The 20,244-nt window shown below is 40.0% G+C and overlaps 1 protein-coding gene across 1 annotated transcript; it reads right to left on the bottom strand.

Annotated features, from left to right (window-relative positions):
- Positions 1-1,342: 1,342 nt before the first annotated feature.
- pnp5a (purine nucleoside phosphorylase 5a) lies at positions 1,343-4,702 on the bottom strand. The gene is made up of 6 exons (XM_085759940.1): positions 4,465-4,702; positions 3,099-3,268; positions 2,896-2,999; positions 2,565-2,740; positions 2,275-2,465; positions 1,343-2,099 (listed from the first exon to the last, which is right to left on the bottom strand). Exons 1-6 carry the CDS (start codon positions 4,485-4,487, stop codon positions 1,879-1,881), a joined length of 885 nt encoding a protein of 294 aa, XP_085616066.1. The 5' UTR covers positions 4,488-4,702; the 3' UTR covers positions 1,343-1,878.
- Between the last annotated feature and the right edge of the window lie 15,542 nt (positions 4,703-20,244).

The following is a 20,244-nucleotide window of genomic DNA, read 5'->3' as shown; positions in this document are numbered from 1 at the left end:
TTATAATTTACATTTATAGTCTGTTAGTTTTACCCCAACCAGTCAAATAGGAAACTGTACACCACTTACGCATACAAAATGTATAACAAGCCCTGAAGCCCTGAAGGTACTGCTACTGAATGACTGCATCCATCTGCTGATTGAATAGAAGACTTTTCTTTTTCTTTTTCTTAAAATCAAACCAGTGATAAAAATCAATTGATAAACCATGTTGCTAGGCCAATAAGACTTAATGTAATGAACTTTTGTTTAAATGGGAGATATTTGAAGTCATTTGTAACAATCTCAGTGCTGGTTGTGGTTGAACTGGAGAGCTGCAGAGTCTGCCAACTTTGCTCTGCAGCCTTTACTATTTAACATCCAACATGTAGCGCAAATGAATGTGCATATTATGTCTCCCTACTTGGCCTTCGTAGCAACGCTGCTGGCCTGGCGCTCTCTGTTTACATCCTGTGCCAAACTTTGTCCCATCGAGCTTCTACTGGGCCTCGCAGTGCGGAGACAGTGGAGGTGGAGTGCTGTATCATAGAGAATGTGTTGAGTCTAGTACTAATCCTGTTTAGCTTTAAGATGTATCTGCTTATCGTAATGCATGGCACTTTTTACAGACTGTTTTCAAAAATTTTAAAAAGACAAAAAAACAAAAAATCTTTTAACTTTTATATCGTGGAATATGGTGGATGTCGTAGTGTTTATAAAGGGATGTGTCAGCCTTGTTTGAACTTGCCTTTCAAAGGGAACAAGAACACGTCAGTGAGTCAGTTATGCAAGAGGAAAGTTGTATGCATGCAGTGTGAAATGTGAAGTGTCGTCTGCCTGCCTGATTCCTGTTCAACCATGGGAGCAAAATGTTCTATTTGAAGAGCTGTATGACAAAATACTTTGCCACTTTTATGGAGGATATACATGTAAAGTGTCATAATTTCATCAACAAGTGTTAGCAAACAACAAAACTGTCCATTTGGCCGATACCAATTATTTTGCCAACTTTTAACTTCAGTGAAAAACCATAAAATTTGTCTGACTCTATGCCAGCAATCCTGTCCTTCAGTTTTTGCAGCGTAACGCTTATGCAACACTACGTAATGTTTACATTGGCAACCCTTTCATTCCCTTTGGACACATTCGTCAAGCAATACATTGGTTTACTGAGCAGCTTCCTCTGTTAAACTTCAACACACTTTTGGAAATAAACTTGAGGAGCTTTTCTTGAGTCTCTTGAGTTGTTTATCATTTTATAGATTTGAATTGAGTGAGTGAGAATGGTGGTTGATTTCATGTTTGCAATGACTAAAAAGATATGCCAACCCTTCACACCCCAAAGAACAACACAAACAACGTATTATCGTAATAAATAGTACTTTAGTAACAACATATATATTAAAAAAAGACAAGCAACAGTAATACCTTACTAATGTACATATTTCAACAACATAATATTAGGATCTTTACAGCAAATTTTGGCTCATTGTTAAGTTAAATTGCAGACATTTACACAAGTTGATCATATATTAAGTTAGAACAAAAACGCCTCGTTTTAAAATGATACAAAAAAAAAAAAACCTTAGAAATGAGACTTTTTAAAATCTGGAGCCGCTTGGTCTAGGAATGTACAATGTCAGATAAGGCACAAGTGGCATGAAAACAAAGTTTGTGTGCGTTCTTTTGATTTCTATGTAAGTGAGATATTTTTCAAATGACTAGTACGTAATCATCTTTTGACCTAAGATTAAAAGCGGCCCAACTCTTCTCCTAAATGCTAAACCAAGTGAGATTTTCTTTGCAAGAGCATTTGATTGCACAGTGACCATGTTTAAGTCTACTACAAAGCTAAAAAAATCTAGTTTCTGAGTAGCGTGAAGCATGACGTCTCTCCTCCTAAACGTAGTTGTTGTTGTTGTGCTCGATCTTGGTCACCATGGTGGAAACCAGTCGCTCCAGCTGCTCCGCCCGCTGCTTCCCCGTCTGCAGAACCTCCTCGTGGTTGGCCTTCTCCTCGCTGTCGTAGTCCATCACCGCCTGGTTGGTGATCAGCGAGAGGGCGAAGACGCGCATGCCGCAGTGACGTGCTACAATGACCTCGTGGACTGTGCTCATGCCTGGAGAAACGGAAGAGGAAAGAAAACATCAACCACTGCGAAATCTGATGAAGATGAAGGTCTTGGATGTTTATCGTAGAAGAGCAGCGAATGTAGGTGAGTCCAGCTTCAGTTTAGAAGGTTTTGAGGTGAGATCTTGAAAAACAAAGGTGTATCTTTACATAAATCTACTCACCGACAGCGTCAGCGCCCAGTTTGTGCAGCATACGGCACTCGGCGATGGTCTCGAACGAGGGCCCGCCCAGCACGCAGTAGACGCCCTCCTTCAGGAAGTCTCCATAGCCGAGCTCCTGTCCCACATCCATTGCCAGCTGCTGCAGATCTCTGTCGTAGGCATCAGACATGCAGGGGAAACGAACTCCGAACCTGCAAAAATAAAGATAAGGAGGGGTTGAGTGAGGGACCAGACCTGAGGATGGTTGTTGCTGCACATGAGTTAAACAGAGAAAAAGACAAAGAACCGACCTCTCATCGTTGGGTCCGGACAGAGGATTGTTGCCAGCGAAGCCGGGCATGTTGAGGTGATCTTTAATGATCATGATGTCTCCAACTTTAAAGTCCTGGTTGAGGCCTCCGGCTGCGTTGGTCAGTATCACAGTCTCCACACCGAGCAGCTTGAAGATCCTCATGGGCAGTGTGATCTGGAAACAGTAAATAAATACAGACATTACATAACTGAAACCAGACATCACATGACTTATATGGGGCATTTTTAAGGACAGAGAGTCAAATGCAATTAGTTCAAGTGGTCAAAAATGCACTGTAGCTGTAGTGAATCACACACACACACACACACCTTCTGGATTGCGTAGCCCTCATACAAGTGGAAGCGCCCCTGCATGCAAACGCATGGCCGTCCCTTCAGTGTGCCAAACACCAGCCGTCCTGCATGTCCATGCACTGCAGGGAGAAACACAACCAGTCAGTAAACATCAACCGTGTGCGACGGAGGAGTCTGCATCGCAACAGACACAGTGTGTCGTCGTAGCGCCAACTCACCGGTGCTCTGGGGGAAGCTGGGGATGTCCTTGTAGTTGAAGGCCACCTGGTCCTTTAACATGTCAGCCAGCCCCCCGAGGCCTGACCCGCACACGATGCCCACCATGGGTCGGACGTCTGTCTGGGCCAGGAGCCAATCTGCGATGGCCTTGCACTCCTCGTAGGTACAGCTGGACATGATAAAAAAGAAGAGGATGGTCAGAGGTTAGGATCAGTGTTAGCTCAAGTCAGTGTGACATCTTTTATCTTTAAATGTTGTGAAAGCATGAAAACGACTGAATCTATCTGTATCTCTTGTGCTTTTTCTGTAGAAGACCTGACTGCCCATTCTCCTTAAAGTAGCATGTGATGTGCCTATTATCAGCACTGCTTTATTATTTATTACCTAGATATGTATTACCTTATCAAGACTGACAGACACTTATTGATTTTTAAGTATTTCAGATAATTAAAATCTAGATTGAAGAGCTGTGTGCAGCTCAATCATCCTGTGTCCAACTGAGTACAGGGACCACCGGGGGGGGAAACCCTGCAGCCCCCCATCAAAACAAAAAAAGTCCATGAAGTCTCTTCCGGTCTTGTTTGTGTATGTCTGTGGTCTGAGACTGGACTCACATGGTGGTCAACTGTCACTGACCCGACCCCTAAATCTGAGAAGTGCTACAGTGCTACTAATAAGGATATGACTTTTGGAGAGAGACATGCAGGCTCCCCCTTTCTCCCTCTCTCTCTCTCTCTCTCTCTCTCTCTCTCTCTGTGACACGCGCACATTCCTGCAGAGTCACAGTAGTATCATGCTTCTCGTGCACTTCAAAGGTGCCACGCACGCGCGCACGCGTTTGACTGCTACTAAGATGAAACATCCCTTGTCCACTCTGATTCGTCTATTGCCGTTAATGCGATTTTGTGCAATTACTTCAATTTGCAGAGCTGACTGGACGTCCTGTTGGGACTGAGCTATGAATACGGGCTCTGCTCACAGAGGCTGCAAAAGTAAGTCTGGACGCACTTTTGAAAAAAAAAAAAGGAAAATAAAAATCAATATTAACGGTTTAAAAAAATCACCATAGAGGCAAATAAAGTAGAAATTCAAAACCTAAAGGATCATTGGTCTTAACATAAAAAGTGTCTTCAGAGACTTAAGAGGTGGGAGTCCTCGTTGCACCCCATCTGGAATGAATGAATGGGTTCAGTGTCTGTTGCCTCTGAGCGCATGTGCGCTTCTCCCTTGGCAGCCTTCCTACATTCCTGGTATATTTTTTGCCCTGTGCCTTGACGTGCCCGTGAAGGGTGCCATGTGGTCGGCAGCATGGGACGAATTAGGCTAAAAAAATAAATAAAAAAAAATTCAAAAAGATGTACTCACCTTTTGTTTGCGTCTGGAAACATTGTTGAAGATTAAATAAGAGTCTGAGAAAGGATAAAAAAAATGTTAGGCTGTTTTAAGCGCAAAAAAATCTGGTTCCAAGCCGCAAAAGTGTCCTAGTTGTTAGAGAATGTTAAATATTATAAACAAACAAAGAGGAAAAAAAAGTTTCTAAAATGACTTGTTCTCTATTTTCTGGTTTTAGTTGAAAAGGACCTAGTTGTGCCTGGTGGTGTCTGAGGAGAGAGCGCCTCCGCCGGGTTTATTATAGGGGTCGGGGCGCCGCACCGCCCCCTCTTAAAATGACGCAAAAGGGAATGCGGCAGCCTCATTGGTTGTGTTGTCACACCTTCAAAATAGCATGCAGTGTAGAAAAAGGAAATAAAAAATGTGTCTGTTCTGACCGTCAGCGCCCCCCACCCCTCCCTCACCCTCTCCTCCCCCTCCCCTCCCTGTTCCCAGCAGCAATAACAGTGGGGATTAGTGTCCACATCAGTGTTATTGTTGTGAACTGGAAACTGGTCACAATGTTGCATCAGTCCTTCACCAATGATCAGGTTTCTCTGTTATTGATCCACGCTGCACATATGCAAAACAAGATGATGTGCGTTTTCAGCATGACTCAGGAAACGTCTTGTTTTGATCGTCACGTGTCTGATTGTCGCCCCCCTTTCTGGCCAATACAGTAAGAAAAGTTAATATTTTTCTTATGATCAGGATTGTGACGGGAACACATTTACAATTCTGCATGCACCATAAACTTAATTTATCTTTTAATATTAAAATATTAAATTTGATTTATTTCTTTAGGTGCAGATAAATATTTGGGTTACTTAGAATTAAGATTAAACTACATTTCAAAGGGGAATATTGTTTTATACCTTACTATATAATAAATATAAAACTGTTTAAATTTGCTTAGATCCATTTATTTGAGCTTACCAGGCTTCAACAACCAAATTCCATAATAATGCGTCAAAAATTCTGATAGAAAACCCTGGAATCACATTTTGTGCAATGAGTACTACTTTTATTTATTGAAATACAAACTAGCGACACATAAACATATCACCACAAAATGGTACTGAGAGTCATTTGAGAGGTCGTGTTTGCAGCTGATGAGGAAGGCTGCAACTCTCAAGCACTTTGTTCAACCATGATAAGATATGATAACATACACTAACCACCATTTAAAAAGCATTTAACAGTAAACATGGTACGTATGGTATAGATTAGCAAACCTACTATAACTGTAGCTATACGACCCACCATAACTGTACAGTGTATATGAAAAAATCCTGATAATCTGCTGGTGCATGATTAAATAAAGATAAAAACAGTAGCCTATATATTTATGATATTTTGTCCACTCCAGTTGCTTTATCACTCACTGTGCCACCATATGTGCTTTTGCTATTGTTATTAGTTTACTGACGTGCGTAGTCTAAATGACACACCCCGTTTGTGCAGTGTGAGCTGTAAATCATAAAGCAGATCACAACCCAGTAAATCACAAACAAAGACTCCATTTGATTGGCTAATTTATGGCTCTGCATTGCTACTCATGGGATATGGCCTCGCCATGCAAACACACAGTCATGAGGAGGGTCACCTGGACTAGACGTCCCGTCATTCATGTGCCACAATAAATGTGAGACGAAACGAAGTGATAATCGGCAATGGACACACATTTTTAAGATGATTTTGTTCGCCAAGTGTGAAACTGCAGGAAACACAAAGCAGTAAAGTCCTTTTCAGAGAGGAGACAGCGACTTGAAGTGTCATCAGTTCTGAGCCTTACTCATATCATGAAAATAGTCCATTATCACTAAATGTCCTGCATTTAAAGTTTTTCAAGTGTCGAACATAAAGGCTCTAGCAGTTTTACCTATCACCTATCATCTATTATTGTACTGTGGAAGAGATACTTTATTAAATTAAAGTTAAATGTTTGTCCAGAAGAAAGTTAGTTCAGCATCAAACTTCACACCTTTATTCACCAAAAAGCAACGTCAATATTCCAGCTTCTTTTTGTCGTAGCGTTTCTTCTTGAAGTTAGCATGCTAACTTGCTACATTCACTGTCCAGAAGATGTAGCGGAGGGTGTGTTATAAACTCTTAGCCTGTAAATTCACCAACTGTCAAAGCTAGCAAGCAAGAAGCAAGAAACGATCTTTGGCAACACAGGAAATAGCATGCAGGCTGGACTTTAAGGTTCGCATACAAGTCAGTATTAACATCATCTCCCATGACCTCTGGGTCTCCATTGATGTAATGACCACCCATTTGAGATCTAGCAATTATTGGACAAAAAAATATTTTGACTTTGGAATTAGCTTGCTTCTGGTCCTGAGACCGCATTAACAGTTAGAGTTATGGTTAGGGTTAACTCTAAGGGTTAGGGTTAGGGTTAAGGTTAACTCTAAGGCAAGGACAAAGCAACAAATATACAACCTTCTGCAAGCTTGCATGAAGATACACTCCCATGAAACAAAAAAGCTAAACACAGACAAAACAACACACAAAAAAGCAAAGGGCAAAAATTTAGCACATGCCACAATTACAGTTGAACTCTCAAATCTCATCTCCTTTTTTGGGGGTTTATTGCATTCATATTTATATGAGAGAGTATTCTCTTAAACAAAGAGCAGTAAAACACAGCCTGTGGAAGTCAGCCTGTAATCATTATGCAAGATAATGTAAGCTGGTGTTGACCTTGGTGGTCCAGTTATGTAGGATTACGCAGGTAAATACAGGTTCATAACCTACAAAGTCATGTGAGATGTCAGACAAAACATGGGGCGCCTACACCACAACATACGTCCTCCTGACGTAGTGCAACCTTGACTTGTTGTTTGGCAGTGGGGACGGGGGACAGTCGCCAGCCTCTGTGTGTGTTATGACTTCCTTTCGAGACAACCATTCCACTGTTTGGGTTCTGGTTTCTTCGTATCTCTAGTTCTTTTTAACCAACAGTTATTAACTTTCTCTGATAACGCAGTGGGGCGGAAGTAGTTGACCTATTGACCCCTTCGCCCCTCCTCTTGGTTCCAGGCAACACGCCTTTGGCTCAGCCAATGAGTGACAGCCATCTGACACAGTCACAATGAACACCAATAACCTCTTTGCATGGTCCTTGGTTTTTTGCAACCAGTTCAAAATGTCAATAAAAATGTTCCCTGCTGTAGAGATGCTGATGGTATCAGGGAAGAAGCGGTCACATGGCTGCAGTCATTAGACAGTCAGCTGTCTAGTGCTGGTGTGCTTCACTCATACTGCTGACAAACAGGCATGTACTGTAGAATAAAACAAGACACTGCGCTCTACTGTATCTATTCAAGCGGCACAGAGGAGCTTGATAACATGTGTCCACAATCGCAGTGTGGTCAGTCCCACAGAAATCTGCCATCTCATCTGACGTTGATTTGACATGGAGGACAATGTCAGCAGACCCTGCAGAGATATACAGGTCTATCCTGTCAGGCATTCAGATATGCATTCCACACCCATCATCTGCCGTGTTTGAAGTAATTTGTTACAGCTAGTGCAAGCTGAGGTTTCTCACACGGTGAGGTCCTGACCTGAAATCATTAGGTTTGCACAGACATGCAGTCATTTCACATGCCCTCCTGTTTGAAAGGTCATTGATCGTGAAGTTGTGACCGCTGAGTAGATACGTACTTGTGGGTCACTTCACTCAGTTAGGAACCTTCCTAAGCAAACATACAATCACTTCCCTGCAATACTATGCCTATGCCAACCAGAAATATGGTGTAAAATACCTGTTATCACTCCATTTGAATTTAACAGTGCCACTATTTGTGTGTCAATTTGTAAATTATGGACAGAAATGTGTTTGCGAGAGACCTTTAAAGCCAAATTCTGTGAGATTGAGAATTTGGGCTAAATTTGAAGACACTCCCTCGAGGCGTGACTGAGATATCACATTCACAAGGCCAAAATTGTCGTGTGAGGCCGTTGTGACTGTGACAATGACCTTTGACCTCCAAAATCTAGTCAGTTCAACCCTGAGACCTAGTGAGTATTTGTGCTAGATCTGGAGTTTCCTCATAACATCACCAGCATGAGATATCGCCTTTACCAGAATGGGATGTAGAATGTATGTACGGATATGGATGGAAAACCATAGAGACATGAAAAGACTTTTCGACCACAGTCTTAAAGATTGAACCTACACCTTCAAAGACTTTCCATAACCTTCTATGGCCACTTACTTTACTGTGTTTTTAAACGTTTATTTTAAGAAATGTTGGTAAGTTTATAGTGAGATGGGTTTTTTTTCTCAGTGGTTTCATGCACAGTTGAATTGTCATGATAAAACATGAGAGATCGTTCCCATGACTGTAGCATTACAGAGTCCTCTGTCTAACCTGAAGTGTCCACATACTGTGATTAATGTTTCCTTTTGGATCTATTATTCAGAGTTGATCTTCTCTGTATCGGCAGCAAGAATTACTTTTACACAGAACTGCATTGTATCTTACAGTAATTGTGCCCTTGAGGCTTCTTGCTAGAAAACCCACAGATTGAATACAAAAATGAAAGAAACACAAACAGTTAGATGTTTAATATGATTATTTCTCAACTGTTTTGGATGCCTGACCTCCAGATGAACAGCTCGGTCTTGTGTTCTTTACTCTGCTGCAGAGAACTTTGCTCAACACATTGTTTGCCTTTTACGTCCTCCACATAAACCATCATAAACCATACGTCTGAGGTTATGTAAATATTTTTTTTTTTATTATATTCACACAAAGACTTGCTCATCCATTACCTTGGCCTTAACACTTGTCTAGAGACATACTCAGTCGGTTGTTCTACTCTAGTGCCCTACTGTCCAAGAAACGTCCAGGCTATAGCAAACCTACTAAATATTGATCCTCTGGGACAAAGTGTGTGTAAAAGTCTGACCCCATTTTTCAAACTGAGGTCTTTTGAGGACATGGGTGGGGATCAAACATCAATTGCAAGCCTTTCCTTTTTTTTTTTTTTTTTTAGATCCAATTGTTCCTTGTTAAAATCCTGAAGAGATTAGACAGTTGATCATCAAACAGACAACACTCCTGCACAGATGAGCTCAATCGGTGTCACACTGCATGGCTGAAGTCGCTGATTACAAACCCAGGGACGGTCAGGATCAACACAAAGTAACTTTGAAGTGGAAAACTCAATGGAAAAGTCAAAAGGATCTACTGTAGGCTATACAAAACAACACATCAGGTGGTGTTATATCAACTGACACAGCTCTGCATTGGTAATCTAGTATAATCGTATTATTCAACATAATGGGTTTGTTTCTTGATAGAAAAATTGAAATGGTTAGTATAAGAATAGTTCACATTGGGGTGCCATGTTGAGCAGTGGGTTGAGAGGCTACAGTCCTCGCTGCAGTTGCCCCTCCGGTTCGAATCCCGCACCGGGCCGCCCTTTACTGCATGTCATTCCCTCTCTCTCTGCCTCCCCATTTTCTGTCTCTCTCAACTGTACTACCAAAAATCTACTTAAAAAAAAGAAAAATAGTTTGCATATTTACTAAAACTACAAAAGCAGAGAATACAAAGGAAATAAAATGAGCAATACAACAACTGTTTTTCTATACTACAAAGGTCAAGAAAGAACCTCCAGCCACTCCAAGACATACATATTGGGTAATAATAACAAAACTTATACACAATAGTATCTTGGTGCATCTTAATTGTGACTTCTGTGCAACAAAGGAACATCATATATGAATTAAAATTCAAAATTTACATTTGTAAAGAGTGATATTCACTATGCTGCAGAATTAACCTTGAATTCTTCATCCATCTATATTCATTTGTTATTGCAAAGAAATCTGCAGATGCATGGGATGCTGTAGCCAGTGTTTGCTCTGTGCTGCAGTTTAACACAAAAGCCGTAAAAAGCTGAACAAATGCTTTGCTCATATGATGACTGACGCGTATCTGATGCAGCTCATGGACGACTGTGTTATCCCCTCGATTGCGTAAAAGTGCCGTGTGCTATTCAAATTGGTCTCAGCGCATTGATTTCAGTCAGCTGCTGCAAGGGCTGTTTGGAAATTGTATCAAGATGCATGGACACTTCACTTTAATTTTATTATCACATACAGATATGAACACTATGATTCTGTGCCTCCTTGCATTGTTGGGTTTCATCTGCTTGAAGAACAGATGAAATCAGCAATGTTGTTGTCAGCAATCATTGTCAAGCAATGGTAATCAATCACAGGAAGTTAAATGACTGATATGAGAGTGAAAAGAACAGCTTGGCCTCATCTGCACTTTGATATGGGTTTATGGTGTGATATATTGTTGGTGGTCATATGAGCTATTGAAGCGTCTTGGTGGCCTGATCTCCGAGGTCAATGATGGCATGAACGACTGTATCGGACAAGGAAAATGGGCAGCACATGTTTTGCATCTCGCCTATGAATGTTTGATTAACCTGTCCCTAAGTTGTAGAGTCACAGGAGGTGGAAAAAGTGGCAGATGTCTATTTGCAAAAAAATTTGGCATTACAGAATCTCGATAAAGAAGCTGGAGACAGAGGAATTTGCAAAAAGGCTTTTAAGGGCTTTAATCGACAGGGGATAATCTGCGGCTGTACCTCGTGACAGTTTAAAGTTGCTAACCAGCAGACAGAGGACTTTAAACCACAAATACGAACATTTCTCACATTCTGAAATTGCCTCATCATGGGACTTGTGTGTGGTGTAAGAGGCTGGAGCCCTCATATTGCAGGACCACTGACTGAGCACTCCAACAGCACACACAGATGTGAAGATGTAAGGGCTTTAAATTGTGTTGCATAATAGCCACATGATTAAACTGCTCTATGATCATTTTTATAAACATTAAAAATCACAATGAAATGAAATGAAAGTCAGTGAAAATATTAACCTGAACACACCTATGAGTCTACAATCCATGTGTAGCACTTGTTGCAAACTCCACCCAGAAAAGGCCGCAGGGAATCAAAGGGGATCATCACCTTGCTGAGAGGCAACCACTACTGCACCATGCCACCCTTGAAAATATCAATTCACTGCCATATCCCTTTGAGCATTTTAGCTCATTTCAGCTCATTGTTTTGTTTCCTAGGGCAGTTTCTTGTATTGCTACTGTATTCTGGTCATGTTTGATGGAGATACATAAAATATATTGTGGTGGAAATTTGGCAGCGCTTGGCTTGCACCATTAAACTGTGTTGTTCATCGACGCCTCACTTTTTTTTGTGTATGCATTAGCGATTGATCACTCAACTTGTTGTGAATCATGGCTCAGTCCTCAATGTCAGCTGATGGTTGCCTCTTGTGATGATCCTCGGTGTTGTTCCCACCTAGATGTCATCTGGCAAACAAAATCTCAAAAGGAAATAAACCCTGAGCTACTAGGCTGCCGTGTGGGTCTGTTTATACCTCTCTATAGAGAATAAATTATTGCGCATGATGCTTCATTGGTCTTGTTTTTTGACTCTCCTTAGGCAGGCCTAAACATTTCCACAACAATATCATAAGTCTATGGATACAGACGCTATAACCTGAACCATTGTTCTCTGAAGCCTTGACATTACGACTCCATGACCAATAAAACAGATATATGACTTCACATAAAAGTAGAATAACTTGGTCGCCTGGTGTCAACCCTGCAGTAAAACATACATCGTGTTACATAAAACCGTAGGGCCTGTTATGAATCAGCACTGGGTCAAGACGGCTGTGTGAACATTTATGGTGAGTGCCAAATGCCATCAGGGTACGACAGCCCTCGTTAGCAGGACACATTCCTCGGACACTCCCACTGTTACATGAGCAACAATGTGCAAAAGGTCCAGACACCATAACCTCTTCAAATCTAAAGTCTAACATCCCAGACAAATGCTGTCGAGGATTTTTATCACAGGATCTAATCTCTATTACACTATTCATATCTTGATATCGTGATAGCAGGTGTAATGTGTTGTTATAGCTCTTTATGCCAAAGGTTGACATACATACTTGGACACACATTCATGTCATTTCTGTGCTTTTAAAGTTCCCTTTTTGTATTAAACTTTCATTAAAGTGACATCATTTACAAGTATTTTCTAAAAGAGGGTAAAATATGATTAGTGTGTCGAACAATTCATGTGTTTATTAGAAGAAAAACTAACATGCACAGGGATGTGCTGGGTTTTTTTGAGAAGAGAAATGTGTTTTACATAACCTGCAGATGGCTTATCTCAATGACGATAACACTGGGAAAACAACCATGTGACCAACGACTGAATAAAAATCAAAGGTTGGATTTTTATAGTTACAGCGATTCTGGCTAGTGGAGTCAGGTGATGCTCAGAAAAATCTAGTCTCCAGGTTTTTTGTGTGGTATAGGTTAGAACCCACAAACACACACTTGGATATTTGCTCACATTCGTGCGGACCTTCACACACGTCACTGCAAGTTCGACAGTATTTGTTTTTCCCTGCTCTGAGTGCTCAGTCAGTCATTCAAATGAACTTTTTAAACCCAAAGGGATGCGGTACATACAGTATGTGAACGAGCTCAGGATGCAACACGGAGAGATTTCACATGCACTATGCAGTTGTAAAGACCTGCATCAGTGGAACGTTGTGGTTACATGTGAAAGCAGAATCATGTGGTCACATTTTCAAGGACTCAAGACTGAGGTGCTTTTTTCATACAGATGAAATTAAGGTGGAAAACTGCACCTGTGTGTCTGATTGAATTTAGCAGGGACATTAGTTATTGCAGCTCATATTTCTGTTGGGCCTTCAGACCAATCTAATGCCATTATAAATGATTAAATATCAAGAAATAAAGAGTCTATATTTACTGTTTCTAGATACCTACAAACTGTCAATACATGGGTGAAAAAAACAAAAAAAAATCCCAAGAAAAGTTGTTTTCTTATGGGTTGAGAAGCAAAATGACTGATGACACACAAATAATGTGGGTGTATGACACTTTTGGTTGTCACTCTTATGTAACGGATGACCTACATCACCACATCTCAGTGCCAATTCCCTGGATCAGCTGTTTCGCTTTCAGCGCTGATCAAATGAACTGATGTAACTTGAAATGTTCAATTATCTAAATACTCTACTGCATATAAATGAAAGGAATGGTGTTGGGCCATGTGCTGGCAAAACAGCTCCAATGTGCTTTTTCTGTTGATGTTTTTCCTTGACCCGCTCCAGATGTTGGAACTGTATTTGCCATTCTGAGTAACTTCCTGTGACAGACAGTCCGACCTTGATCTTCTCTCCCTGGTTCTCTCTGTTCATTTGTTACACAACTGTTCTGTTGACATTTTCATATTTACATCAGACTGAGACACTTGCACGGGAGACTTGCGAGGAAATCTGACGACCATGTGTAAAGGATTACTCTTGTCTTCTGTTCTGTTGTGATGTAAAGTATAGGTCATGTTCTGAATAGTGAACAGAATAGTGTATGGGTCACCTGGTCTAGATAACATCAGCATACTGACATAAATGTTTCGTCACCATCTGTATTTGAAGAATGTAGCAAGACAAACATTAAAACAAAGCTTCATTTGATCTTAAAATTATAATAAGAGAATCTATAAGCATTCTATATATTAACTCATTATAATATGATTCTTAGTTTGCATCCACAAAAGTAATTTTGTCTGCATTTAAACAAAGGTGCATTGAGGAGAACAGAAGAGGACCCGCAATAGATCCCTGGGGAACTCCCAAGATCTTTAATGACACAATCTGCAACGAGCCAAAGCAGCTTTGGATGGGCTGTTGTTATGCCACTTAAAAAAAATATTTTTAACAAGAGAGGCATCAGAAACAACACTAAACTCAAAATAAAAAACACCTCAGACAAGACACCTGGTCAGGCAATCCTTGAGGGTTAGGGTTAGGATTTGACAGCACTTGAATATGACAAAATGTGATATAGTTGGTGGCTGTTACCAGAAATAAGTTAAAACTTAACTTAAGTCAGTAGAACCTGTGCATCATACTGTACACTTTAAACATTTAATACGTTTCTTCTTACATTGAGAGATTACATTTTTTGGGTTTAAATTCCTAATATAAAAAACTGTGCTCCCTGGACAAAAGAGCCATTGACTGCAAGATTATGGCTGTCAGGCTGCTCAACAGCTGCAACTGTTTCTCTAGATTTTCAACTGCACATGGCTCATTTGGCTAACCAGCTAAAACATAAACAAACCAGCTATTAACTTGGTTTAGAAGCTGTTTGATTGCATTAACCACTAAGAAACTCCAACGAGAGTGAGTAGATGTGAAGAAAGTCTCTGAACGTCCGGATTATTTGCTTAATGCGGCACAATCTGCTTCAGATTACCAACTTCACAAAAAGAAAAGCTAGTTGAGGCTTGTGTCACATCAGGTCTGTGCAACAAAGCAAAATACAGAACCATGAATGGAGTAATTGAGAAATCTTATGCAGGATTTACTGGGTCACCATACAAACTAAAGTACATTAAAAAATGAGTTTGTGAAGGCCAGAGTCTGCAGCAGTCATGTGCTGAAATGGAAAGCTCAGATCAGGTTGTCATTATTGTGCGAACTTGCCTCAACCTCGTGAAAGCAGAAATTAGATGAGCTATTTATGGCAATCCATGCTGCAGCGCATTAGATAAAATGAACGCAGAAGGAGAAACCGCATGTGCATTTGTATATATGTGCATGCATGTCAGTTCCCCATAGATTGAGATAACCACTTACTCCTGTGAAGTCTGTTAAACACCAGTTTATAGGATTACACACATTCAGAGTGTTTGTTCTCTGCACCAAAGACGCCAATAGTACAAAGCTGGGACTGATAAACCTTCTTTGTGACCTGAGAAAGGTGAAAGCCATTTGATTGTCCTTAAAAGACCCAAACACTTCACATTTTTTACATGGTAAACTGTTTGACATGCAAATCAATTTCAAGATCTATTATTAAGTAATGCAAGTGCAAACAAAAGCATAAAATTCCACGTTGAACTACTTCTAATGACATTATCATTATATGCCATGTGACTTATTTTAGGACAATGTTATTTGATTACATGGGAATTAGAGAGGCCAAGCCAACATTCAAGATAATGTTCAGGCTTTGCAAAAGCATAATCATGGTTTTTACAGTGAATATTTTCTGTGTCATGGGCGAATGTGTGTGCCAAGAAACACTGAAAACAAAAAGGACAAAAGAAAATGAAGATTTGCAACAAACTGAAGAAGAATGTGTTTAACTGAATCTCTGAAGCCATATACGTATTTGGCAAAATGCAATGATGTGCTGATGTTCAGCAGGTGTGGGCCTACACTTTTTGTATTAGCATGTTGCTCCACATGCATTGTTAGATAGTTGAGACTTATGGGTAACGATTAAACTATTAATGTTGGTTATTATAGTATACAATTCATCCAATGGACACCACCAATGTTAGGACAAAACTGAATAATGCTGCTGCTGCCACTGCTAAAAGCCAACATCACATACTATTCAACAGGTCCCTTTAAGCATCTGCATTCATTAGCTACACTGCTTGTGCCAGCACTTCTTGGAAGACGCGATCTTGTATCAGTGGGACCATCTTGTCTAAATAAAGCACAGATATATGAATGTATATTCACTTACAATATACAGTATATATATACACTGTAGGTAATTTGTTTGCATGTCACATGAGTAGAAATTAGGTTTCTGGTCATACGATGATGGTCATATATTTTGTTTTCCTCACACAGGAAATACTTGAAACTAATTATGATTTAATAAAAATAAATAATAACACATGACCCAAAAGAAATAACAGCTTCTTATCATGACATAGGGCCAAAGTTGCTGCGTTTGAAAATCTGAATTAACCTACTTGTAGATGTGTTAATGAATCACCAAACTCATTGAAGTTACTACTTGCAACATCATCATCATAGCAATTGTGAATGAGCAATTTGTTAAATACCAGTTTGTATTATTTCTACCACTTATTTTAATTAGAAAAATGAAATAAACTGTCCTTAGATCTGCTTTGTTGTAGAGTAGACCATGCACTGAGGGTCACTGTACTGAGGGTCACTGGTATCTGTTGAAGTGCAGCAATGACCTCTGGTGGCCACTACTAGTATTACAGCTACATCAAATCTCACTTAGCACATGAGGAACTGTTGAGTATACAAAGCAAGAAAACATAACAAAGTGTTTTTGTAATGACTAAGTAAATGAAGAAATAAAAGGAAGCTTATTCTTGACTTAAAAAAATCTATCAAATGATATGAGATGGATCATTCTTTTAACTTTCAGAGATTGTTTTGTTTGTTGTGTTTCCATATTTGGACCAAATTATTAAAGCAGAAGTAAGCGATCCGGTCGTTTTGGCTAATGCTGCGTTCCAGGCAGGCTTTTGAAACCGTAAATTACAGCTTCAAGTCACAACTTACGACTTTGTAGCGTTCCAGGCAAACCACTCGTGTTTTTCCGACCTGTTTTACCTGTGAAAGTCACTATAACGGCCACTCGTAACTTCAGACCCGTGAACTCGTACCAGATCGAACTGGTCCTACGACTTCACAGGTCGGAAAAACACGAGTTACGAGTTGCCTTGAACGCACCATAACAGTCCTCGTCCCTACGTCACCACATTCACGGCGTTCCTTGGCTGCACACACAGCCCTGCATGCCGTTCTCTCTCCTCATTGGATAAAAACTGTAGGATACGATAAATGTTTTCTCCTCGGCTCAGAGCAGAGCAGAGTGACTGACAGACCCGTGTTTCGGTCCAAACACTCTATGTAAGTGATTGCTGTCGGAAGATATAACTATTTAAGACTTATATTAACACAAATATATCACTTACTTCTGCTTTAAACATTTGATGGGCAGGATTTATTTATTTATTTTCAAATCTTATTTAAAAGAAAAAATGCAACTAACTGGGTTTCACTGGCATGCTGCACAAGAAAGAAAACTATCCATCTACACATAGCTACACATGCACACTGTTTCCTAGGTTACGCAGTCCCTCGATCTGAAGTGTATGTATAAGAAGTAACCAACAGATGGAGTCAGAGATTTCTACTGAACTCATCTATTGAGCCGATTCAGCTCAAACACCAGTTTTGTTTCTGTTTTCAGCTTTAACAACCTAAAAAAACACAACACAGCCGCTGCACTGCGCCTCTTTAAGACGAAATCTAAACCGCAGTATTTGAATGAGATGTTCTCCTCACTGGCTCTCTATTTAGTTTTCACCCAGAATAATCTTATAGACTTTCTGTCTTGGAGCTTTTGAGGCAACAGGTTGTTGTTTAGTTAAGTTTAGTTTAGTTTATTGGTTTGAATATACAGAGACAGTGCACATTAATAAACATTTCTGTAAACATGTTTAGCTGAGCTTAGTCTCTGTGGCAGGTGAGTTGAGCACTACAAGTTGTTGATCTACTGTATAAGAGGACCTGGTAGACATCTCTTCTTGCATGGCAACCACATCGCTGATGCAGCTTCATGTCCTCAGAAGCTCTTTGCAGAGATGAGACGGATAACTCATCATATCTGCACAAACAGCTGCAGATTGTGTGTATGTGTGTGCATGAACGCAACATGTCTTTCACTGTGATCAGTATGGTTTTAAATCAGCTCTTTACAATAGACGATTTTGTAAAAGTTAAAGTTTTTAATAGTTTGCATATTTGTTTGCTTCTTCTTTTGTCTCATGCCTGACTTTTTTTCTGCTTCTCGTTTTCCTGTGTGTGTGTATGTGAGATGTGGTTTCTGTTTCTGTTGCAGCTTTGTGAGCACCTCTTTAACATGCATGAACAGGTTTTCATATGCACAGAAAGAAAATCAAACATTTGGGGAAGTCGCCCAAGAGAAGACAAAACAGTGTGTGTGTGTGTGTACGTGTGTGTGTGTGTGGAGGGGGAAGGAACCAGTGAAAAAGAAAGTACAGAAGAAAGAAAGGGGAAGGCAACATGAGCAACAACATGTGATGGAAACACAAACCTCATCCTGGGCCAAAGAGACACATCAACAAAGAGAGGGGTGGGAAAACGGAAGATGGAGGTGAGGGACGGAGGGAGTCTTCCACCGGGGCCACAGGACGCCATCATGTGCTACTTTCTCCTCTTCCAAACTCTTCTCTCCTTTTATTCCAGCGTCTAACTTCTCCTATTTCTGTCTACTCCTTCTTCTCCTTCCTCTTTTTCATTCTCTTTTCCTAGAGTAGCTACACGATGCTTTCTTTATTTTTCTCTTCCCCTTTCTCTTCTCTCTTCTCTCCTCTTCCCTCTTCCCTTCTTCTCCCCCTCCTCTTGACTCCCTCTCAGTGACCGCTGACCTACGTGACATAGTTTTCCTAAAACTCTTGCCGGTCTGACAACAGAGCAGTGATGTCGGGCTCTCTAGCATCGTGAGGTCACATTCTTTCACACATACAACGAGTGGCTTAATATCATTTCAAATTTAAATGTCATTACATCATTCAGCGCAATATTGAACCTTTAAGACTGAATTCAAACTTACATGCCAAACATGAACTGAGTCTTGTATTGTGGCTGTTGATTTGAATCTGAGATTGGCTGTCGTCAGATTGGAGTTGAGGCCACAAAGTTTGCGTCCTCTTTATGGCAGTTTTGGAATAATAATGATTGATAAAATTAAATTAACATGTACTGTACATCACTACTGTATTGTTTCAACAGGCCTGATCTCTCTGGTTTCAATGCAAATTTTCGGTATATATATATGTATATATAAAATGCTCTATGATGTGTTATGGTACAGCCCTACGATAATTAATGAGTGTTTATAATGATAGTTATACACATTTATAAGACAATTATAACACATTATAGCTATATTTATAATGCATTATCGATATGGGCATTGTCAGGGAGTTACTAACAATTATAACATATTATAATACGTGACCTTATAAGTCATGATAAAATGCTTTATAGTGTGTTATGATTATTGTTATAAAGCATTATGATCATTTATGAGTTATACAGTGCTATAACTGCATTATAACTCATTATAAGTACGGTTATAATGAGTTATAGAGATAGACGTCAAGTAAAGTGTTACCAAAATAATAAAAAAAGTAACCTTCATGGAAGTGAAGGAAAAAATATATTTAAATTTAAATCAACATTGTGAACTGAGTGACACACATTGCTATGCTCCAAAAAGCACCAACGATAAACGATGGTATTGACTGGTTGATATTTAAATGAGACAAAAAACTAGTTTTTGAACCCAAACATGAAATCAAGAAATGATTACAAAAGAGGAAGTTGTTAAAGGTCAAGTTTCAGACTTGCGGTGTGTGAAGAAGGGGACGACTTCATTCTGAAGAATTTAGGAAGTAACTAATTTCAGTGTTATTGGGAAAATGTCCGACCTTGACTGATAAGAATCTTCACTCAACCCAATTCTACGCTGTTATGAGAATGATCAAAGCTGCAGATACAGACATGCGTGGGAGGGGAGAATAAAAACCACAGAAAAAAAATAACAAAAAACCCAAACTGAGCTGTGTGATAAGAAATGAAATTAACGTGAAACTTGAACAGGTGCATCGACTGAAAGGGGGGAACCACAACATAAAACTTGTGACAGACTAGACAAAGTGAAATAAAATGTTTCTGCAGCAGTTTTTCAAGTTCAAGAGAAGTTCCTCAGCATCTCTGTTACAGTCTGTTACAGTGACCGTGATGGACGCTGCTTTGTGGCTCCAGGTGATGCTCCCCACCCAGGGGGCCCGAGC

Source organism: Trachurus japonicus, chromosome 18 (assembly GCF_045865225.1).
Source record: "Trachurus japonicus isolate A0001 chromosome 18, Traja_1.0".
NCBI lineage: Eukaryota > Metazoa > Chordata > Actinopteri > Carangiformes > Carangidae > Trachurus > Trachurus japonicus.
The sequence above is the reverse complement of the archived record's forward strand: the minus strand, read 5'-3'. Positions and strand labels throughout refer to the sequence as shown.